General features: G+C 41.6%; 1 protein-coding gene across 1 annotated transcript; it reads left to right on the plus strand.

Annotated features, from left to right (window-relative positions):
• The first annotated feature begins 402 nt into the window (after positions 1 to 402).
• On the plus strand, positions 403 to 11,699 carry LOC137094654 (interleukin-2 receptor subunit beta). Its single transcript, XM_067460518.1, has 9 exons — positions 403 to 521; positions 2,368 to 2,479; positions 2,659 to 2,746; positions 2,866 to 2,968; positions 4,157 to 4,278; positions 5,448 to 5,640; positions 5,729 to 5,840; positions 5,970 to 6,054; positions 11,076 to 11,699. Exons 1-9 carry the CDS (start codon positions 464 to 466, stop codon positions 11,694 to 11,696), a joined length of 1,494 nt encoding a protein of 497 aa, XP_067316619.1. The 5' UTR covers positions 403 to 463; the 3' UTR covers positions 11,697 to 11,699.
• Positions 11,700 to 21,039: the final 9,340 nt, after the last annotated feature.

Here is a 21,039-nt window from a genome sequence, read left to right on the forward strand (position 1 = left end):
TTTTTCCACCTGTCACTCATCGTGTGTGTGAAAGTCTGAGGGAGAGAAGGAACACACTCTTTATTTGTCATGTTGTCTTCTGTGAACTTTGAAGAGATAATAAGCAACAGTGTGATTTTCATGAAGGTCATCATCATCTCTCTCTCTCTTCTCTCTCTCTCTCTCTCTCTCTCTCTCTCTCTCTCTCTCTCTCTCTGTCTCTCTCTCTTTCTCTCACACACACACACTCTCTTTCTCTCTCTCTCTCTCTCTCTCTCTCTCTCTCTTTCTCTCACACACTCTCTCTCTCTCTCTCTCTCACACACACACACACTCTCTCTCTCTCTCTCTCTCTCTCTCTCTCTCTCTCACACACACACACACACTCTCTCTCTCTCTCTCTCTCTCACACACACACACTCTCTCTCTCTCTCTCTCTCAGATTGTGTGCTGGGAGGGAAAACGTCATCATGCAGACTTGGACATGATGAGGATGATGATAATGATGATGTCATTCTTATATTCGGCTCTTGCTGATCAAAGTAAGAACTACTGACCGGTGTGTGTGTGTGTGCGTGTGAGTGAGTGAGTGTGTGTGTATGTGTGTGTGAGAGAGAGAGAGAGAGAGAGAGAGAAGAGAGTGTGTGTGAGTGTTTTTATGTGTGAGAGAGAGAGTGTGTGTGTGTGTGTGTGTGTGTGAGAGAGAGAGAGAGAGAGAGAGAGAGAGAGAGAGAGTGTGTGTGTGAATGTGTTTATGTGTGAGAGAGAGAGTGTGTGTGTGAGAGAGAGAGAGAGAGAGAGAGAGGAGAGAGAGTGTGTGTGTGAGTGTGTTTATGTGTGAGAGAGAGAGTGTGTGTGTGAGAGAGAGAGAGAGAGAGAGAGTGTGTGTGTGTGTGTGTGTTGTGTGTGTGTGTGTGCGTGTGTGTGTGTGTGTGTGTGTGTGTGATTGTTTCTGTTAGGGTCAGAGTGTGTGTGTTCATGTCAGGTTACAGTACACTCAAAAAAATAACTCATTAATATGTGTAGCCCCAAATAATAACAATCTAATTCATGCACTGAAATGTAGTTAAGTTGGTCCAACTTCATTTTTATTAAATACAGTTTAAGTGATATTTTTATACTTATAACAGGACTTTTTTGAACGTGTCATACTTTCCTCATCATACACAGTGTATAACCATAAATTAACACTTTAATCCATAAATTTACTCTCATAATTTAGTCCCTTGCAAAGCATGCTGGGAACTACAGATCCACTGCCCAGTTAGTTATGGCAACACAAATATTTGATATAGTTTTAACACAAATTAATAAAGTAAACTTCAGCTGACTGAACACAGTTAAATTAAATTTGATCAAAATGAGAAATGTTTAAGTGAAGTGAACATAATTTAAATGTGTCGTATCTACGAAGGGCCTGGACCATTTTTTTTTTTTTGAGTGTGTGTATAACAAGCTGTATAAAAAACAACAGACATCTAAGCAGTGACCCCATTGAGTGAAGTGTGTGTGTGTGTGTCTCAGCAAATAAAGGGTGTGTGTGTGTGTGTGTCAGCTGATGAAGGGTGTGTGTGTATGTGTCTTTGTGTCAGCAGATGAAGGGTGTGTGTGTGTGTGTCAGCAGATGAAGGGTGTGTGTGTGTGTCAGCAGATGAAGGGGGTGTGTGTGTCTCCCTCTCCAGGTCTGGAGTGTTATAATGATTATTTTAACACTGTTACGTGTGTGTGTGTGTGTGTGTGTGTCTCTCTCTCTCCAGAGGGTCTGGAGTGTTATAATGATTATTATAACACCGTGACGTGTGTGTCTCTCTCTCTCCAGGTCGGGAGTGTTATAATGATTATTTTAACACTGGTGACGTGTGTGTGTGTGTGTGTGTGTGTCTCTCTCTCTCCAGAGGGTCTGGAGTGTTATAATGATTATTATAACACCGTGACGTGTGTGTCTCTCTCTCTCCAGGTCGGGAGTGTTATAATGATTATTTTAACACTGTGACGTGTGTGTGTGTGTGTGTGTGTGTCTCTCTCTCTCCAGAGGGTCTGGAGTGTTATAATGATTATTATAACACCGTGACGTGTGTGTCTCTCTCTCTCCAGGTCGGGAGTGTTATAATGATTATTTTAACACCGTGACGTGTGTATGTGTGTGTGTGTGTGTGTGTGTGTGTCTCTCTCCAGGTCTGGAGTGTTATAATGATTATTTTAACACCGTGACGTGTGTGTGTGTGTGTGTGTGTGTCTCTCTCTCCAGGTCTGGAGTGTTATAATGATTATTTTAACACCGTGACGTGTGTGTGTGTGTGTGTGTCTCTCTCTCCAGGTCTGGAGTGTTATAATGATTATTTTAACACCGTGACGTGTGTGTGTGTGTGTGTGTGTCTCTCTCTCCAGGTCTGGAGTGTTATAATGATTATTTTAACACCGTGACGTGTGTGTGGAACAGCTCGAAGCTGAACCTCCGGCCTGAGACTCACTGCCTCCTTCATGTCACGGTTACAAAAGCGTAAGAGAAACTTCAGTTCATAAAGTCTTTAAACAATCAGATTTTAAATTGGGATCTATAAGGATATCTGTTCTTCTGTGTGTGTGTGTGTGTGTGTGTGTGTGTGTGTGTGTGTGTGTGTGTGTGTGTGTGTGTGTGTGTGTGTGTGTGTGTGTGTGTGTGTGTGTGTGTGACTTCAGAAGGTCTAAAACTACAATGGAAGAGCAGATGATGGCCGAGCCGAGCCGGCCTCACATTCGCACCGCCACCGTGGTGTTCTCAAGCAAGGTGACTGAATATAATAATAATAATAATAATAATAATAAGGCATTTATAACACGTTAAACCGCAGACTCCACGTCTTCTTGATCATCCAGAATGAACATTATTTGTCTCTTCTGCTGCAGTATGGCATGATAAAGCCAACAGCCGAGCTGTCTGAAGAAGTTCGGTGTGAAAACTACACTAACCCTTTGGCGACAATCTCAAAACATTTTGGATATACCAGCGGTGAGTCAAACAACACACACACACACACACACACACACACACACACACACACACACACACACACACACACACACACACAGCCCCTAAACCTACCCATCACAGGAAACATTCTGCATTTTTACTTTCTCATAAAAACTCCTCCTGTGTGATTTATAAGCCTTTTGTAAAGTGGGGCCATGGGTAATGTCCTCATATTTCACCCTCTCCTGTAATACCTGTGTCATACCCATGGCATTATACACATTCGGGTCCTCATATGTCACAAAAACATGCCCACACACACACACACACACACACACACACACACACACACACACACACACACACACACACACACACACACACACACACACTTCACACTCTTAAAAATAACACTTGTTTATTGGCATTTGTGGTTTCATGAAGAGCCTTTAAAATCACGGAGCATTTCCATTGGACGAAAAGGTTCTTTAAGGTTCTGTAATCTTAATACTTAAAGCCCTCATGTGTAATGCATTACTGTATATCTTTTCATAAATAATTGTAATTTCAAATGCATTATAATATATTTGGACATTCTGAAATCAGTTGTTTGTCGTGTTTTAGTGCAGTATAAAGGTGTGTTCAATAAATATACTCTAAAAATGCTGGATTAAAAACAACCCAAGTTGGGTAAAAAATGGACAAAGCCATTGGATTGGGTTGTTTTAATCCAGCGATTGGGTTGCTTTAAAGGTGCCCTAGAATGAGTTGAAGCAATATGTTAAATTGTTCTCTGATATCTACAGAGGGTGTGTGGCTTATTTAAGGGCAAACATTGTCCAGATACAGTTTTACAGGTCCATTTACAACCCTATAAATTGTCCCTAGGCTGTAATGCTCTGTTTTTGCCTTATTTGGAAGAGTCATGAATATTAATGTTGAGCTCTGCTCTGATTGGCTTATTTCAGCAGCTCACAGCAGTTCAGCGAATCGGCTCGTGAGTCCTGACAGAACACAGACCGACTGAACGACACTTTAAGCAGAACATCTCAAATGGAGATTGATCAAATGCAGCTTACTAGTTTATTGGTGTTTTCAGATCGTCCGCACGCGAGAGAGAGAGAGAGAGAGAGAGAGAGAGAGAGAGAGAGAGAGAGAGAGAGAGAGAGAGAGAGAGAGAGAGACATTGTGATTATCTGACAGTGTGCGGTGTGTGTTGTGTTTCAGTTGTGAAACTGGCTCCTCCTCGAATACTGGAAGTCCGCGGGCTCAACGTCAGTTGGAGTTTCATATTTTCCAAATATTGTGTGTTTGAAGTCCAATGTAGATCAGCGGCTCAGAGCTGGACGGTGAGCACAGCAACCACATTCACAACGAGAAAGTGTCAGCGTTTTTGACAACTGCTTACACATTCTCTAAACTTCACACACACACACACCATGCAAAATGGCCAAAGCAATCAAAGCTGTAATATATTGCCAGAAGTATTGGGCCACCCATCTTAGTTCACACTTGTAGTTTGTTTAGTTCGGTTCATTTAGTCCAGACCAAAAAACAAAGCATCTAGTCCTGGTCCGCTTAGCGTTCACACTGGCATTTTTAACAGCGACCCTAAAGTTACCGAACCAAAGGCTCAGGGAGACGCTCACAACCTGATTGGTCGGCTTATATGACGGAGGAGCTGCTTACCGAACATTCAGAACAACGCTGTGTGCTGATTAAACGCCATCATCTTATGCGTGAATATGGCATTATTTACCCGCTGAGAACTCATGAAGAGCTCATAAAGTGTTCAAAACATTCAAAACCGCTCCAGGATTTCCTCCGATGTGCAGAAATGAAGATCTGCTGTAAAAGAGACGGCCGTTCTGTGCCGACTAATGGCCAACAGGTCCTCTGATGAGAAGAGCCAGGTTTGCTTTTTGTGCGTTTCTTCTAGCATTTTCAAAACATGCTCGTCGGACCCAATATTGATGAGGCTCTTCCTCGTTGCTCCACGTTTGCCCTCTAACGTTAACGTTATTCATGTTTGATACACTGATATTTCCACGTCGTCAAATCAGCTGACTATGCGTCGCATCTTGTGACATTACGTCCTGTTTTTGGTTCGTTTACATGTCTTTGGTCCGTGTTGCTTTCACATGGATAAGGAGTCCATGGAGGAACTGGACTGGCCTGCACAGAGTCCTGAGCTCAACCCGATAGAACAGCTTTGGGATGAATTAGAGCGGAGACTGAGAGCCAGGCCTTCTCGTCCAACATCAGTGCCTGACCTCATAAATGAGCTTCTAGAAGAATGGGCAAAAATCCCCATAAACACACTCCTAAACCTTGAGGAAAGCCTTCCCAGAAGAGCTGGAGCTGTTAGAGAGGGTGGGCCGACTCCAGATTAAACCCCACGGATTGTGTGTGTAGAGACGGTGTCACAAAACTTTTGGCAATATAGTGCATTTTAACTGTTGTTTTATCATCATTCTCACTGAAGATCTTTAGATGATGTTTGATTGTGTGTGTGTAGGATGTGAGTGTAAGAGAGACTAGAGGAACTCTTCTGCAGCTGTCAGAGGATGAGCTGCTCTTTCAGCATCAGCACATGATCAGAGTGAGAGGAAAGCACAGTGAGCTGATCAACGCCATCTGGAGCGACTGGAGTGAGGAATACAGCTGGATATCTGAAGTGGGCCGCATGCCAACCACAGCCCCCACACCAGGTGACACACACACACACACACACACACACACACACACACACACACCTGTCCGACTGCACTAACACTCACATGTGCTGTGTGTCCTCAGATGTCAGTGGCATTCTGGGGCTGGAGTTGACCATCACAGGATTCGTTCTGACAGTAATCCCTATGGTCGCATTAGTGTGTGTCATTCTCATCTGCTGCAACAGAAACAAGCGGTGAGTGGTGCCGATAATACACACACACACTCCTTCACCAAACTATAACCATAAACTTACCAAACGAGCAGTTAATGATTGTAAGTGCATGTTGATGAGTGACACAGCTGTGGCTCGTTCTTCTTTCAGGCTCCAGAAGAGTCAATCCTTTTCCATTCCTGATCCCTCCAAATTCTTCGGAGATCTGAACTCATACCACGGGGGCAACTTTACAGTGAGTCAGATAATCAGACACACAACCTCTCAAATGTTTTGGATGGGTTACTTCAGCGATATAGCATATATTGTAGAATATCGTATCTTTTGTTGTGTAGAGGAGCTATTTAGACTAAAGACTACAGCCAGTAGAGGAGCTATTTAGACTAAAGACTACAGTCAGTAGAGCAGCTATTTAGACTAAAGACTACAGCCAGTAGAGCAGCTATTTAGACTAAAGACTACAGCCAGTAGAGGAGCTATTTAGACTAAAGACTACAGCCAGTAGAGGAGCTATTTAGACTAAAGACTACAGTCAGTAGAGGAGCTATTTAGACTAAAGACTACAGTCAGTAGAGGAGCTATTTAGACTAAAGACTACAGTCAGTAGAGGAGCTATTTAGACTAAAGACTACAGTCAGTAGAGGAGCTATTTAGACTAAAGACTACAGTCAGTAGAGGAGCTATTTAGACTAAAGACTACAGTCGGTAGAGGAGCTATTTAGACTAAAGACTACAGCCAGTAGAGGAGCTATTTAGACTAAAGACTACAGTCAGTAGAGGAGCTATTTAGACTAAAGACTACAGTCAGTAGAGGAGCTATTTAGACTAAAGACTACAGCCAGTAGAGGAGCTATTTAGACTAAAGACTACAGCCAGTAGAGGAGCTATTTAGACTAAAGACTACAGTCAGTAGAGGAGCTATTTAGACTAAAGACTACAGTCAGTAGAGGAGCTATTTAGACTAAAGACTACAGTCAGTAGAGGAGCTATTTAGACTAAAGACTACAGTCAGTAGAGGAGCTATTTAGACTAAAGACTACAGTCAGTAGAGGAGCTATTTAGACTAAAGACTACAGTCAGTAGAGGAGCTATTTAGGCTAAAGACTACAGCCAGTAGAGGAGCTATTTAGTCTAAAGACTACAGCCAGTAGAGGAGCTATTTAGACTAAAGACTACAGTCAGTAGAGGAGCTATTTAGACTAAAGACTACAGCCAGTAGAGGAGCTATTTAGACTAAAGACTACAGTCGGTAGAGGAGCTATTTAGACTATAGACTACAGCCAGTAGAGGAGCTATTTAGACTAAAGACTACAGCCAGTAGAGGAACTATTTAGACTAAAGACTACAGTCAGTAGAGGAGCTATTTAGACTAAAGACTACAGTCAGTAGAGGAGCTATTTAGACTAAAGACTACAGTCAGTAGAGGAACTATTTAGACTAAAGACTACAGCTAGTAGAGGAGCTATTTAGACTAAAGACTACAGTCAGTAGAGGAGCTATTTAGACTAAAGACTACAGTCAGTAGAGGAGCTATTTAGACTAAAGACTACAGTCAGTAGAGGAACTATTTAGACTAAAGACTACAGTCAGTAGAGGAGCTATTTAGACTAAAGACTACAGTCAGTAGAGGAGCTATTTAGACTAAAGACTACAGTCAGTAGAGGAGCTATTTAGACTAAAGACTACAGTCAGTAGAGGAGCTATTTAGACTAAAGACTACAGTCAGTAGAGGAGCTATTTAGACTAAAGACTACAGTCAGTAGAGGAGCTATTTAGACTAAAGACTACAGTCAGTAGAGGAGCTATTTAGACTAAAGACTACAGTCAGTAGAGGAGCTATTTAGACTAAAGACTACAGTCAGTAGAGGAGCTATTTTGACTAAAGACTACAGTCAGTAGAGGAGCTATTTAGACTAAAGACTACAGTCAGTAGAGGAGCTATTTAGACTAAAGACTACAGTCAGTAGAGGAACTATTTAGACTAAAGACTACAGTCAGTAGAGGAACTATTTAGACTAAAGACTACAGTCAGTAGAGGAGCTATTTAGACTAAAGACTACAGTCAGTAGAGGAGCTATTTTGACTAAAGACTACAGTCAGTAGAGGAGCTATTTAGACTAAAGACTACAGTCAGTAGAGGAGCTATTTAGACTAAAGACTACAGTCAGTAGAGGAGCTATTTAGACTAAAGACTACAGTCAGTAGAGGAGCTATTTAGACTAAAGACTACAGTCAGTAGAGGAGCTATTTAGACTAAAGACTACAGCTAGTAGAGGAGCTATTTAGACTATAGACTACAGCCAGTAGAGGAACTATTTAGACTAAAGACTACAGTCAGTAGAGGAACTATTTAGACTAAAGACTACAGTCAGTAGAGGAGCTTTTTAGACTATAGACTACAGCCAGTAGAGGAACTATTTAGACTAAAGACTACAGTCAGTAGAGGAGCTATTTAGACTAAAGACTACAGTCAGTAGAGGAGCTATTTAGACTAAAGACTACAGTCGGTAGAGGAGCTATTTAGACTAAAGACTACAGTCGGTAGAGGAGCTATTTAGACTAAAGACTACAGTCGGTAGAGGAGATATTTAGACTAAAGACTACAGCCAGTAGAGGAGCTATTTAGACTAAAGACTACAGTCAGTAGAGGAGCTATTTAGACTAAAGACTACAGCCAGTATAGGAGCTATTTAGACTAAAGACTACAGTCAGTAGAGGAGCTATTTAGACTAAAGACTACAGCCAGTAGAGGAGCTATTTAGACTAAAGACTACAGTCAGTAGAGGAACTATTTAGACTAAAGACTACAGTCAGTAGAGGAGCTATTTAGACTAAAGACTACAGTCAGTAGAGGAGCTATTTAGACTAAAGACTACAGTCAGTAGAGGAGCTATTTAGACTAAAGACTACAGTCAGTAGAGGAGCTATTTAGACTAAAGACTACAGTCAGTAGAGGAGCTATTTAGACTAATGACTACAGCCAGTAGAGGAGCTATTTAGACTAAAGACTACAGCCAGTAGAGGAGCTATTTAGACTAAAGACTACAGTCAGTAGAGGAGCTATTTAGACTAAAGACTACAGCCAGTAGAGGAGCTATTTAGGCTAAAGACTACAGCCAGTAGAGGAGCTATTTAGACTAAAGACTACAGCCAGTAGAGGAGCTATTTAGGCTAAAGACTACAGCCAGTAGAGGAGCTATTTAGACTAAAGACCACAGCCAGTAGAGGAGCTATTTAGACTAAAGACTACAGCCAGTAGAGGAGCTATTTAGACTAAAGACTACAGTCAGTAGAGGAGCTATTTAGACTAAAGACTACAGCCAGTAGAGGAGCTATTTAGACTAAAGACCACAGCCAGTAGAGGAGCTATTTAGACTAAAGACTACAGTCAGTAGAGGAGCTATTTAGACTAAAGACTACAGCCAGTAGAGGAGCTATTTAGACTAAAGACTACAGCCAGTAGAGGAGCTATTTAGACTAAAGACTACAGTGGAGCTATTTAGACTAAAGACTACAGTCAGTAGAGGAGCTATTTAGACTAAAGACTACAGTCAGTAGAGGAGCTATTTAGACTAAAGACTACAGCCAGTAGAGGAGCTATTTATACTAAAGACTACAGTCAGTAGAGGAGCTATTTAGACTAAAGACTACAGCCAGTAGAGGAGCTATTTAGACTAAAGACTACAGCCAGTAGAGGAGCTATTTAGACTAAAGACTACAGCCAGTAGAGGAGCTATTTAGGCTAAAGACTACAGCCAGTAGAGGAGCTATTTAGACTAAAGACTACAGTCGGTAGAGGAGCTATTTAGACTAAAGACTACAGTCAGTAGAGGAGCTATTTAGACTAAAGACTACAGTCAGTAGAGGAGCTATTTAGACTAAAGACTACAGTCGGTAGAGGAGCTATTTAGACTAAAGACTACAGTCAGTAGAGGAGCTATTTAGACTAAAGACTACAGTCAGTAGAGGAGCTATTTAGACTAAAGACTACAGCCAGTAGAGGAGCTATTTAGACTAAAGACTACAGTCGGTAGAGGAGCTATTTAGACTAAAGACTACAGCCAGTAGAGGAGCTATTTAGACTAAAGACTACAGTCGGTAGAGGAGCTATTTAGACTAAAGACTACAGCCAGTAGAGGAGCTATTTAGACTAAAGACTACAGTCGGTAGAGGAGCTATTTAGACTAAAGACTACAGTCGGTAGAGGAGCTATTTAGACTAAAGACTACAGTCGGTAGAGGAGCTATTTAGACTAAAGACTACAGTCAGTAGAGGAGCTATTTAGACTAAAGACTACAGCCAGTAGAGGAGCTATTTAGACTAAAGACTACAGTCGGTAGAGGAGCTATTTAGACTAAAGACTACAGCCAGTAGAGGAGCTATTTAGACTAAAGACTACAGTCAGTAGAGGAGCTATTTAGACTAAAGACTACAGCCGGTAGAGGAGCTATTTAGACTAAAGACTACAGTCAGTAGAGGAGCTATTTAGACTAAAGACTACAGTCGGTAGAGGAGCTATTTAGACTAAAGACTACAGTCGGTAGAGGAGCTATTTAGACTAAAGACTACAGTCGGTAGAGGAGCTATTTAGACTAAAGACTACAGTCAGTAGAGGAGCTATTTAGACTAAAGACTACAGTCAGTAGAGGAACTATTTAGACTAAAGACTACAGTCAGTAGAGGAGCTATTTAGACTAAAGACTACAGTCAGTAGAGGAGCTATTTAGACTAAAGACTACAGTCAGTAGAGGAGCTATTTAGACTAAAGACTACAGTCAGTAGAGGAGCTATTTAGACTAATGACTACAGCCAGTAGAGGAGCTATTTAGACTAAAGACTACAGCCAGTAGAGGAGCTATTTAGACTAAAGACTACAGTCAGTAGAGGAGCTATTTAGACTAAAGACTACAGCCAGTAGAGGAGCTATTTAGGCTAAAGACTACAGCCAGTAGAGGAGCTATTTAGACTAAAGACTACAGTCGGTAGAGGAGCTATTTAGACTAAAGACTACAGTCAGTAGAGGAGCTATTTAGACTAAAGACTACAGTCGGTAGAGGAGCTATTTAGACTAAAGACTACAGTCAGTAGAGGAGCTATTTAGACTAAAGACTACAGTCAGTAGAGGAACTATTTAGACTAAAGTTAGTTCCCTGTTGTCTTGTTTAACACTGTAAAGCTGCTTTGAAACAATTATCATTGTAAAAGCGCTATATAAACAATGTTGACTTGACTTGCTCTGCTTGTTCTCTCCATCAGTCTTGGCTGGGTCCGATTTTATCCTACGAGAGCTTCATCAAAGTGAACACTGAGTTTGTAAGTCCGGTCGAGGTCCTTAAGTGTCAGGACGGCTGCGAGTCCCGGAGCACAAACAGACACAGCGGAGGCTTGCAGGACGGATGGGAGGGCACCAACAAATCCTCCAACTTCTCCAACTCCACCTACTTCTTATCCCAGAGCTCCAAGGGGCCCGTTGATACCCTGGAGCCCTGTTCGCCGCACTCCTCCTACGGGCCTGCAGGGGGCGTCATTGGGCCTGAGCCGGTTCTGCAACGAGACGCTGAAGAAAAGGACGGAGGGACCGAGCTGGAATTCTCACTAAAGACATTGGAGAAGCTTCGCCAGGACACGCAGAGCCCAGATTCGGGGTTCGCCGGCGGGGCAGAGGATAGCATCGAGGAGGCGGAGCTCCCCAGTCCTCCGGCCTTAAATCTGCCCCCTCACCTCCACCTGCCCGCGCCTCATGCCATCACGCACCCGCTCCTGGGCTTCAAACACACACCTGTGCTGAGCCTGATAGAGCTGGACCTTCAGAGCTCCTGTGGGATGATCGAGCCCTCTAGTGACGATTACATGCCAGTGAAGAACGTGCAGAATTAAACACCCCCCCCCCCCCCCCCCCCCGGTGGTGAACATCAAGTTTCTAATGCATTTTTAAAATGCTTTCAGACAAACCGTCTGCAAATTCATCAGTCAACTCCTTAGAGACCAAAAACACATTTTTTTCTTCTTCAAAAACGTGATTCTCTGAGTGGATCTCTGAGCTGGAGTGAGTGAGTGGAGGCGGGGCTTATTTGCATATTCATGACTCTGCGCATACTAAATGAGGTGTTGAGTTACATTTAAGCTATTTTAAGGCATGAAGACTTTTTTTCACAGGAAAAAACATTTAAATGTGTCATTTTGGGGATCAAAGATGAGAGAATGATGAGTTTAACTCTTTCCCCGCCAGCCTTTTTGATCACTTTTTTTTACAAAAGTTTCATGGCCCCCAGAATATTCAGTTGTATGAATATCTGACCATACAATATATTGAAAGAAAAAACAGAGTCTCTGCTTTTGAACTAGCTAGGGATGCATCGATATGTAAATGTTGGCCAATACCGATATTTCTTTATATTTGAACACCGGTAACCGATATATTGACCGATAACTCTTAATCCAAATTTTTATATAATTTTTGAGAGTCTGATTACAAAAAGCCTCATTATTAAATCCATGTCCCAAACACACAATTATAATGTTCTCATATGTCGCCAATTTGACAGACATGTTACTCTGAACTGTATTTATCTTTTCTGAAATGATTTAATCACATTTTCAGCAATTCAAACCCATCATGATGAACAGTGAAGGGTCTCAGCTGAAGGAAAAATACATTATTTATCGGCTTTAATATATCGGACAGATTTCCTTATTGAACCGATACCGATATGAAGGCCGATATATCACGCATCCCTAACTCTAGCTTCATGCATTCATTTGGTATCACCTTTTGAATATGGGTCAGTTTAATTTCAAAATAAGCAACATTTTGAGCAAAAAGCTGAGATTATCATGTTTTTGTCAGAACGATGATCAGTCCATCAACATTTCATCTTCACAGTCCTCGAGTAACATTGCATTCAGTAACATTGGGCCGTTTTGATGTATATGCCGTTTAATGTCTGATTATCACGTTGTTTTACATGTGTGTCAGCAATGCTTCTATCACTTGTTTCTGCTTCTTCTTCTTCTCTTGTGTTTTGCTCAGGAGATCTCTTTTAGAAGATGTGTAACAGCGCCCCCTACCAAATAACAGCAAAGTAACAATGGCAATGGCAGGGACAGAGTTAATATTTACCTGTTTCTTATTCATTATAAAGTATTGGGGCCATATTTTAATGATCTGAGAGTCCCTTCTGGCATGTCCGAATCCACTTTTGATAGTTTAACGCAGAAATAATTGGTCGGCGTGCCGGCACATGATCCAATAGGGTCGTTCCTCGTCTCTTAATGAGTCATGTGTGTGTTTTGGGCGTAACGAGCAATAAACCAATCAGTCTCATCTCCCTTTCCCTTTAAAAGCCAGTTGTGCTCGAGCCATGAGCGGAGTCACTATTGACATGAGGAGAGACTGAACGCTTCTCCAGAGAGGAATCCTTTTATTTTTAATATTTAAAAATCCAACTTATTTTTTGTATGAAAAATTTAGCTTTTAAAGTTTATTCAACTATTGAACATGAAACAAGTTGAGATAACTCAAACAACTTTTGACCCTATGTTGAGAAAACTTCCAAATGTTCTGAAGCTGGTTGCCTTAAACTTTTAAGTTCTCAATTTATTTTTAACAGTGTGTGTGTGCTGCTGCGCATCCCTGTGTGTAATAATCAGAGTATGTGTGTGTGTGTGTGTGTTGAGCAGCTCCTATAGGCTCATATTACTAACACACCCTTTAAATAATGTTCCTCACAATAGCAACACTCCAACAATGCTCCTAAACACACCTGGTTTAGACGCCCACGGGGGAACAGATGCACCAGGGGATTTGATATTTAAACACGATTAAATTATTAAAGTTTCAGATGACAGGATTCATTATATGTTATCGTAATATATTATTTTTATTTATAAGATGTTTACCAGCAGTGGCTTTCATGCTAAAATTAGATGAGTGTGTGTGTGTGTGTGTGTGTGTGTGAGTGATGGGTAGGTTTAGTGGCAGGGGCATTGTAAGGGGATAGAAAATACGGTTTGTACAGTATTAAAACCAATACGACTATGGAGAGTCCCCACATTTCACCAAAACAATTGTGTGTGTGTATGTGTGTGTGTGACAGAGTTATTCCTGTTACTGTCATTTTGTTCATGATGTTTTCATCTTGTTTTTAATTTACATGTCGTTTTCAGTGCTGCTAATTATTATATTAAATATATCCCACAATTCCGACTTTATATCTCACAATTCTGACTTTATATCTGTAACATGGGATCCACTGGAGGCGAGGTTAAGAACCCAAGTGCAGCTTTATTTGAACCCTTAACATAAATCCAAACATAAAAGTAAAACAAAGACTTGGCAAAAGAACATAAAACTTGGCTTGACTTGACTTAAACTAGACTGGACTAAACACTCACCATCTGCGGGTTACACATACATCAATAACTGACAAAGACTATGGCAAACATGAGGGCTTAAATACACAAGGGCTAGTGACAAAACGAGGGACACCTGTGAACAATGATTAACCAATAAACCAATGAAAACAAGACACAGGAACACGAGGCAGGAACACACGAGGGCATGGAATCACATGACAAAAGATCACATGACAACACCAGGAAGTGCATGACAACATGACAGTGAACATGAAGACCTAAAACATGAAACATGAACCTACACCAAAACACCTTGTGCCCCTGACGCCCATACATAAACCAAACAATCAACAAAGTCTTGGGGGGCGGACTTGGGGGAGGGATGGTGGGCCAGGCCCGTGCCAAGGCACCGGACCAGGACCCTGGCGTAGCTGGGACGGGCCTGGGAGCATGGGCGGACCCGGACCGTGAGGCGTGGGCGGACCCGGACCGTGAGGCGTGGGCGGACCCGGACCGTGAGGCGTGGACAGGCTTGGACCCTCGGGCGTGGACAGGCTTGGACCCTCGGGCGTGGACGGACATGGCGGTAGAGGCAGTTCAAGGGGCCATGGCGGTTCAGGCAGTTCAAGGGGCCATGGCGGTTCAGGCAGTTCAAGGGGCCATGGCGGTTCAGGCAGTTCAAGGGGCCATGGCGGTTCAGGCAGTTCAAGAGGCCATGGCGGTTCAGGCAGTTCAAGGGGCCATGGCGGTTCAGGCAGTTCAAGGGGCCATGGCGGTAGAGGCAGTTCAAGGGGCCATGGCGGTTCAGGCAGTTCAAGGGGCCATGGCGGTTCAGGCAGTTCAAGGGGCCATGGCGGTTCAGGCAGTTCAAGGGGCCCCTTGCCTCCCCCCAAAATTTTCTTGGGGGGAAGCTACGGGCTTGTGGGCTGGAGCCTGGACTGGGGCTGGAGCCGGAGCGGGCTCAAGGGCTGGAGCCTGGACTGGGGCTGGAGCCGGAGCGGGCTCATGGGCTGGAGCCTGGACTGGGGCTGGAGCCGGAGCGGGCTCAAGGGCTGGAGCCTGGACTGGGGCTGGAGCCGGAGCGGGCTCATGGGCTGGAGCCTGGACTGGGGCTGGAGCCGGAGCGGGCTCATGGGCTGGAGCCTGGACTGGGGCTGGAGCCGGAGCGGGCTCATGGGCTGGAGCCTGGACTGGGGCTGGAGCCGGAGCGGGCTCATGGGCTGGAGCCTGGACTGGGGCTGGAGCCGGAGCGGGCTCATGGGCTGGAGCCTGGACTGGGGCTGGAGCCGGAGCGGGCTCATGGGCTGGAGCCTGGACTGGGGCTGGAGCCGGAGCGGGCTCAAGGGCTGGAGCCTGGACTGGGGCTGGAGCCGGAGCGGGCTCATGGGCTGGAGCCTGGACTGGGGCTGGAGCCGGAGCGGGCTCATGGCCTGGAGCCTGGACTGGGGCTGGAGCCGGAGCGGGCTCATGGCCTGGAGCCTGGATTGGGGCTGGAGCCGGAGCGGGCTCATGGCCTGGAGCCTGGACGTGGCCTGGAGCATGGACGTGGCCTGGAGCATGGACGTGGCCTGGAGCCTGGACGTGGCCTGGAGCCTGGACGTGGCCTGGAGCCTGGACGTGGCCTGGAGCCTGGACGTGGCCTGGAGCCTGGACGTGGCCTGGAGCCTGGACGTGGCCTGGAGCCTGGACGTGGCCTGGAGCCTGGACGTGGCCTGGAGCATGGACGTGGCCTGGAGCATGGACTGCTGTGGGACTAGGGAGCTCTTCCTCCACAGTCCCCACAGTAAATGATGAGCCACATAACAATAAAGCACAGTCTAGATATTGTGCCAGGGAACAATTTGTTCTTTCCCCAGGCATCTTTGAACGAAGTGGTTCAGTTAAGCCATTACAAAAAATGTCCTTAAAATCCACATCATTGAAGTCCAAACGGTGAGAAAGCTCCAGAAACTTCTCCACATACTCCTCTATGCATTGACTGCCTTGACGAAGGCGTAGGAGGGCAACTGCTGGGTCCATTGCTGGCGGTCAGTTATTCTGTAACATGGGATCCACTGGAGGCGAGGTTAAGAACCCAAGTGCAGCTTTATTTGAACACTTAACATAAATCCAAACATAAAAGTAAAACAAAGACTTGGCAAAAGAACATAAAACTTGGCTTGACTTGAACTGGACATAAACTAGACTAAACACTCACCATCTGCAGGTTACACATACATCAATAACTGACAAAGACTATGGCAAACATGAGGGCTTAAATACACAAGGGCTAGTGACAAAACGAGGGACACCTGTGAACAATGATTAACCAATAAACCAATGAAAACAAGACACAGGAACACGAGGCAGGAACACATGAGGGCATGGAATCACATGACAAAAGATCACATGACAAAACCAGGAAGTGCATGACAACATGACAGTGAACATGAAGACCTAAAACATGAAACATGAACCTACACCAAAACACCTTGTGACAATATCTCACAATTCCGACTTTATATCTCACAGTTACGACTTTATATCTCGCAATTCCGACTTTATATCTCGCAATTCCGACTTTATATCTCGCAATTCTGACTTTATATCTCACAATTCCGACTTTATATCTCACAATTCTGACTTTATATCTCGCAATTCCGACTGTATATCTCGCAATTCTGACTTTATATCTCACAATTCCGACTTTATATCTCACAATTCTGACTTTACATCTCACAATTCCGACTTTAAATCTCGCAATTCTGACTTTATATCTCGCAATTCCGACTTTATATCTCGCAATTCCGACTTTATATCTCGCAATTCTGACTTTATATCTCACAATTCCGACTTTATATCTCACAATTCTGACTTTATATCTCGCAATTCCGACTTTATATCTCGCAATTCTGACTTTATATCTCACAATTCCGACTTTATATCTCACAATTCCGACTTTATATCTCACAATTCTGACTTTATATCTCGCAATTCTGACTTTATATCTCACAATTCCGACTTTATATCTCACAGTTACGACTTTATATCTCGCAATTCCGACTTTATATCTCGCAATTCCGACTTTATATCTCGCAATTCTGACTTTATATCTCACAATTCCGACTTTATATCTCACAATTCTGACTTTATATCTCGCAATTCCGACTGTATATCTCGCAATTCTGACTTTATATCTCACAATTCCGACTTTATATCTCACAATTCTGACTTTACATCTCACAATTCCGACTTTAAATCTCGCAATTCTGACTTTATATCTCGCAATTCCGACTTTATATCTCGCAATTCCGACTTTATATCTCGCAATTCTGACTTTATATCTCACAATTCCGACTTTATATCTCACAATTCTGACTTTATATCTCGCAATTCCGACTTTATATCTCGCAATTCTGACTTTATATCTCACAATTCCGACTTTATATCTCACAATTCCGACTTTATATCTCACAATTCTGACTTTATATCTCGCAATTCCGACTTTATATCTCGCAATTCTGACTTTATATCTCACAATTCCGACTTTATATCTCACAATTCTGACTTTACATCTCACAATTCCGACTTTATATCTCACAATTCCGACTTTATATCTCACAATTCTGACTTTATATCTCGCAATTCTGACTTTATATCTCACAATTCTGACTTTATATCTCACAATTCCGACTTTATATCTCACAATTCTGACTTTATATCTCACAATTCCGACTTTATATCTCACAATTCCGACTTTATATCTCACAATTCTGACTTTATATCTCGCAATTCTGACTTTATATCTCACAATTCTGACTTTATATCTCACAATTCCGACTTTATATCTCACAATTCCGACTTTATATCTCACAATTCCGAATTTATATCTCGCAATTCCGACTTTATATCTCACAATTCCGACTTTATATCAAACAATTCTGACTTTATATCTCGCAATTCCGACTTTATATCTTACAATTCCGACTTTATATCTCACAATTCTGACTTTATATCTCAATAATTCCGACTTTATATCAAACAACTCTGACTTTACATCTCACAATTCTGACTTTATATCTCACAATTCTGACTTTATATCTCGCAATTCTGACTTTACATCTCACAATTCTGACTTTACATCTCACAATTCTGACTTTATATCTCACAATTTTGACTTTATATCTCACAATTCCGACTTTATATCTCACAATTCCAACTTTATATCTCGCAATTCCGACTTTATATCTCACAATTCCGACTTTATATCAAACAATTCTGACTTTATATCTCACAATTCCAACTTTATATCTCGCAATTCCGACTTTTTATATCACAATTCCAACTTTATATCTCGCAATTCCGACTTTATATCTCACAATTCCAACTTTATATCTCGCAATTCCGACTTTATATCTCACAATTCCGACTTTATATCTCACAATTCCGACTTTATATCTAACAATTCCAACTTTATATCTCGCAATTCCGACTTTATATCTCACAATTCCAACTTTATATCTAACAATTCCAACTTTATATCTCGCAATTCCGACTTTATATCTCACAATTCCGACTTTATATCTCACAATTCCGACTTTATATCTCGCAATTCCGACTTTATATCTCACAATTCCGACTTTATATCTCACAATTCTGACTTTATATCTCACAATTCCAACTTTATATCTCACAATTCCGACTTTATATCTCACAATTCTGACTTTATATCTCACAATTCCAACTTTATATCTCGCAATCCTGACTTTATATCTCACAATTCCGACTTAATATCTCGCAATTCCGACTTTATATCTCACAATTCCGACTTTATATCTCGCAATTCTGACTTTATATCTCGCAATTCTGACTTTATATCTCGCAATTCTGACTTTATATCTCACAATTCTGACTTTATATCTCACAATTCCAACTTTATATCTCACAATTCCGACTTTATATCTCACAATTCTGACTTTATATCTCACAATTCCAACTTTATATCTCGCAATCCTGACTTTATATCTCACAATTCCGACTTAATATCTCGCAATTCCGACTTTATATCTCACAATTCCGACTTTATATCTCGCAATTCTGACTTTATATCTCGCAATTCTGACTTTATATCTCGCAATTCTGACTTTATATCTCACAATTCTGACTTTATATCTCGCAATTCCGACTTTATATCCAGAGGTGGTAAAAGTACTCAAAAGTTATACTCGAGTGAAAGTATATATACCTAAATAAAAAAATACTCCAGTAAAAGTAGAAAGTCCTCCATTCAAACATCACTTGAGTAAAAGTACAAAAGTATCAGATTTAAAACGTACTCAAGTACCGAAAGTAAAAAGTAAATATTCAAATTAACTGTAAATATCAATAATTAAGCAGATAAAATCTTTTCGGACTGATATGCAATGCTTTAATTGAACAAATGATAAGATTAGATACTGCAATTAAGAATTTGTTAGATTTGCAATTAATAGGAAACAATGAAGCACCTTAACGCAGTATAGGGGTTAAACTTAAAATAGACGTGTTCCATAACATTAGCTCCATAAAACAGATGAGGAGCAAGATACTATTAACTAATACAAAATTAATTCAAAAGCCATAACCACAATGACACATTACGTAACAATTAGTTAATAGTCATGTGCCTCAACAAGTAAAGTCATACTATAATTTTGCCAATTGTTATGATTAATGATTAATTAAACAGACAACTGAGAGTCGGAATGCATGGCTTTGAATACATGAATTTACATTATTAGTTAATGTAATATGTTATTAGGGAATTAATGATGTCATATTTAATTAATAGCAATTCATATATTACTTAATCTATTAATCATAGAGAATGTTCATTAGTTGCTGATGCAGTAATCATTAATAAATGGATTAGTTATTCATTAGTAATACATTAACTCATGATTATCTGTGCATTAGTTAGGCATGAATTATAATAGTGCACCTGTATTGTAAAATGTTACTGATGTTTTCATAGTAAATTGTGTGCCGCAAAATAAAAAAGTTGGGGAAACACTGAGCTAACGTTAGTGTGGCAAACCTGACTTGTCAGCTTTTCCAAGTCTATACCCGACTGGATCATCCATGACCGACCAGACCGGTTTGGAAATCAAGTGTAATAAATACTTAATACTTGGAGCGGGCATGGGGAAATGTATAGGAGTAAAAAGTAAACTTTGCCTTTAATATTGTAGTGAAGTAAGAGTAAAAGTAGATGCAAATAAAATATACTCAAGTAAAGTACAGATCCCCCAAAAAAATACTTAAGTAATGTATCCAAGTATTTTTACTTGAGTACTTACCACCCCTGTTTATATCTCACAATTCTGACTTTACATCTCACAATTCTGACTTTATATCTCCCAAGTCCAACTCTATAGTTCAAGATAAACATGCTCGTAATGGAATAATATACCAACAATAGTAGATGCTTAAGTACCACAGACTGTTTTATGTCTTCTTTTTTTCATTAGGCAATATAGCCATATTAATAGGTGATATTTTAAACTGATCAAAAACATATGGAGCATGTATTATGTTAATAGAGGTGGCAAAACTTAATGTGACACATAATTAGTCCCTGTCCAAGAAAAAGCCCTAATTAAACTGGGAAAAGCCCGCGTGTCCCACAGGAGCACGCACAGGTGAGACCCGACCGGATGACGTCACGCAGGTGCGTTGCGCAAGTGAGCGCGCGTTGCTGGGCGGTGACTGTTACTAAGAGATCCGTTATTAATATTCCCACTTTATAAACGCAGAATCTCAAGCACACGCATTTATATAAAACCCGCGGCTTTGGCTGTCCTCAGATCAGCAGATACTTTATTATTGATCTTTAGTGCACTTTGGA

The sequence above is a fragment of the Pseudorasbora parva genome, chromosome 12, assembly GCF_024679245.1.
Source record: "Pseudorasbora parva isolate DD20220531a chromosome 12, ASM2467924v1, whole genome shotgun sequence".
NCBI classification, from domain to species: domain Eukaryota; kingdom Metazoa; phylum Chordata; class Actinopteri; order Cypriniformes; family Gobionidae; genus Pseudorasbora; species Pseudorasbora parva.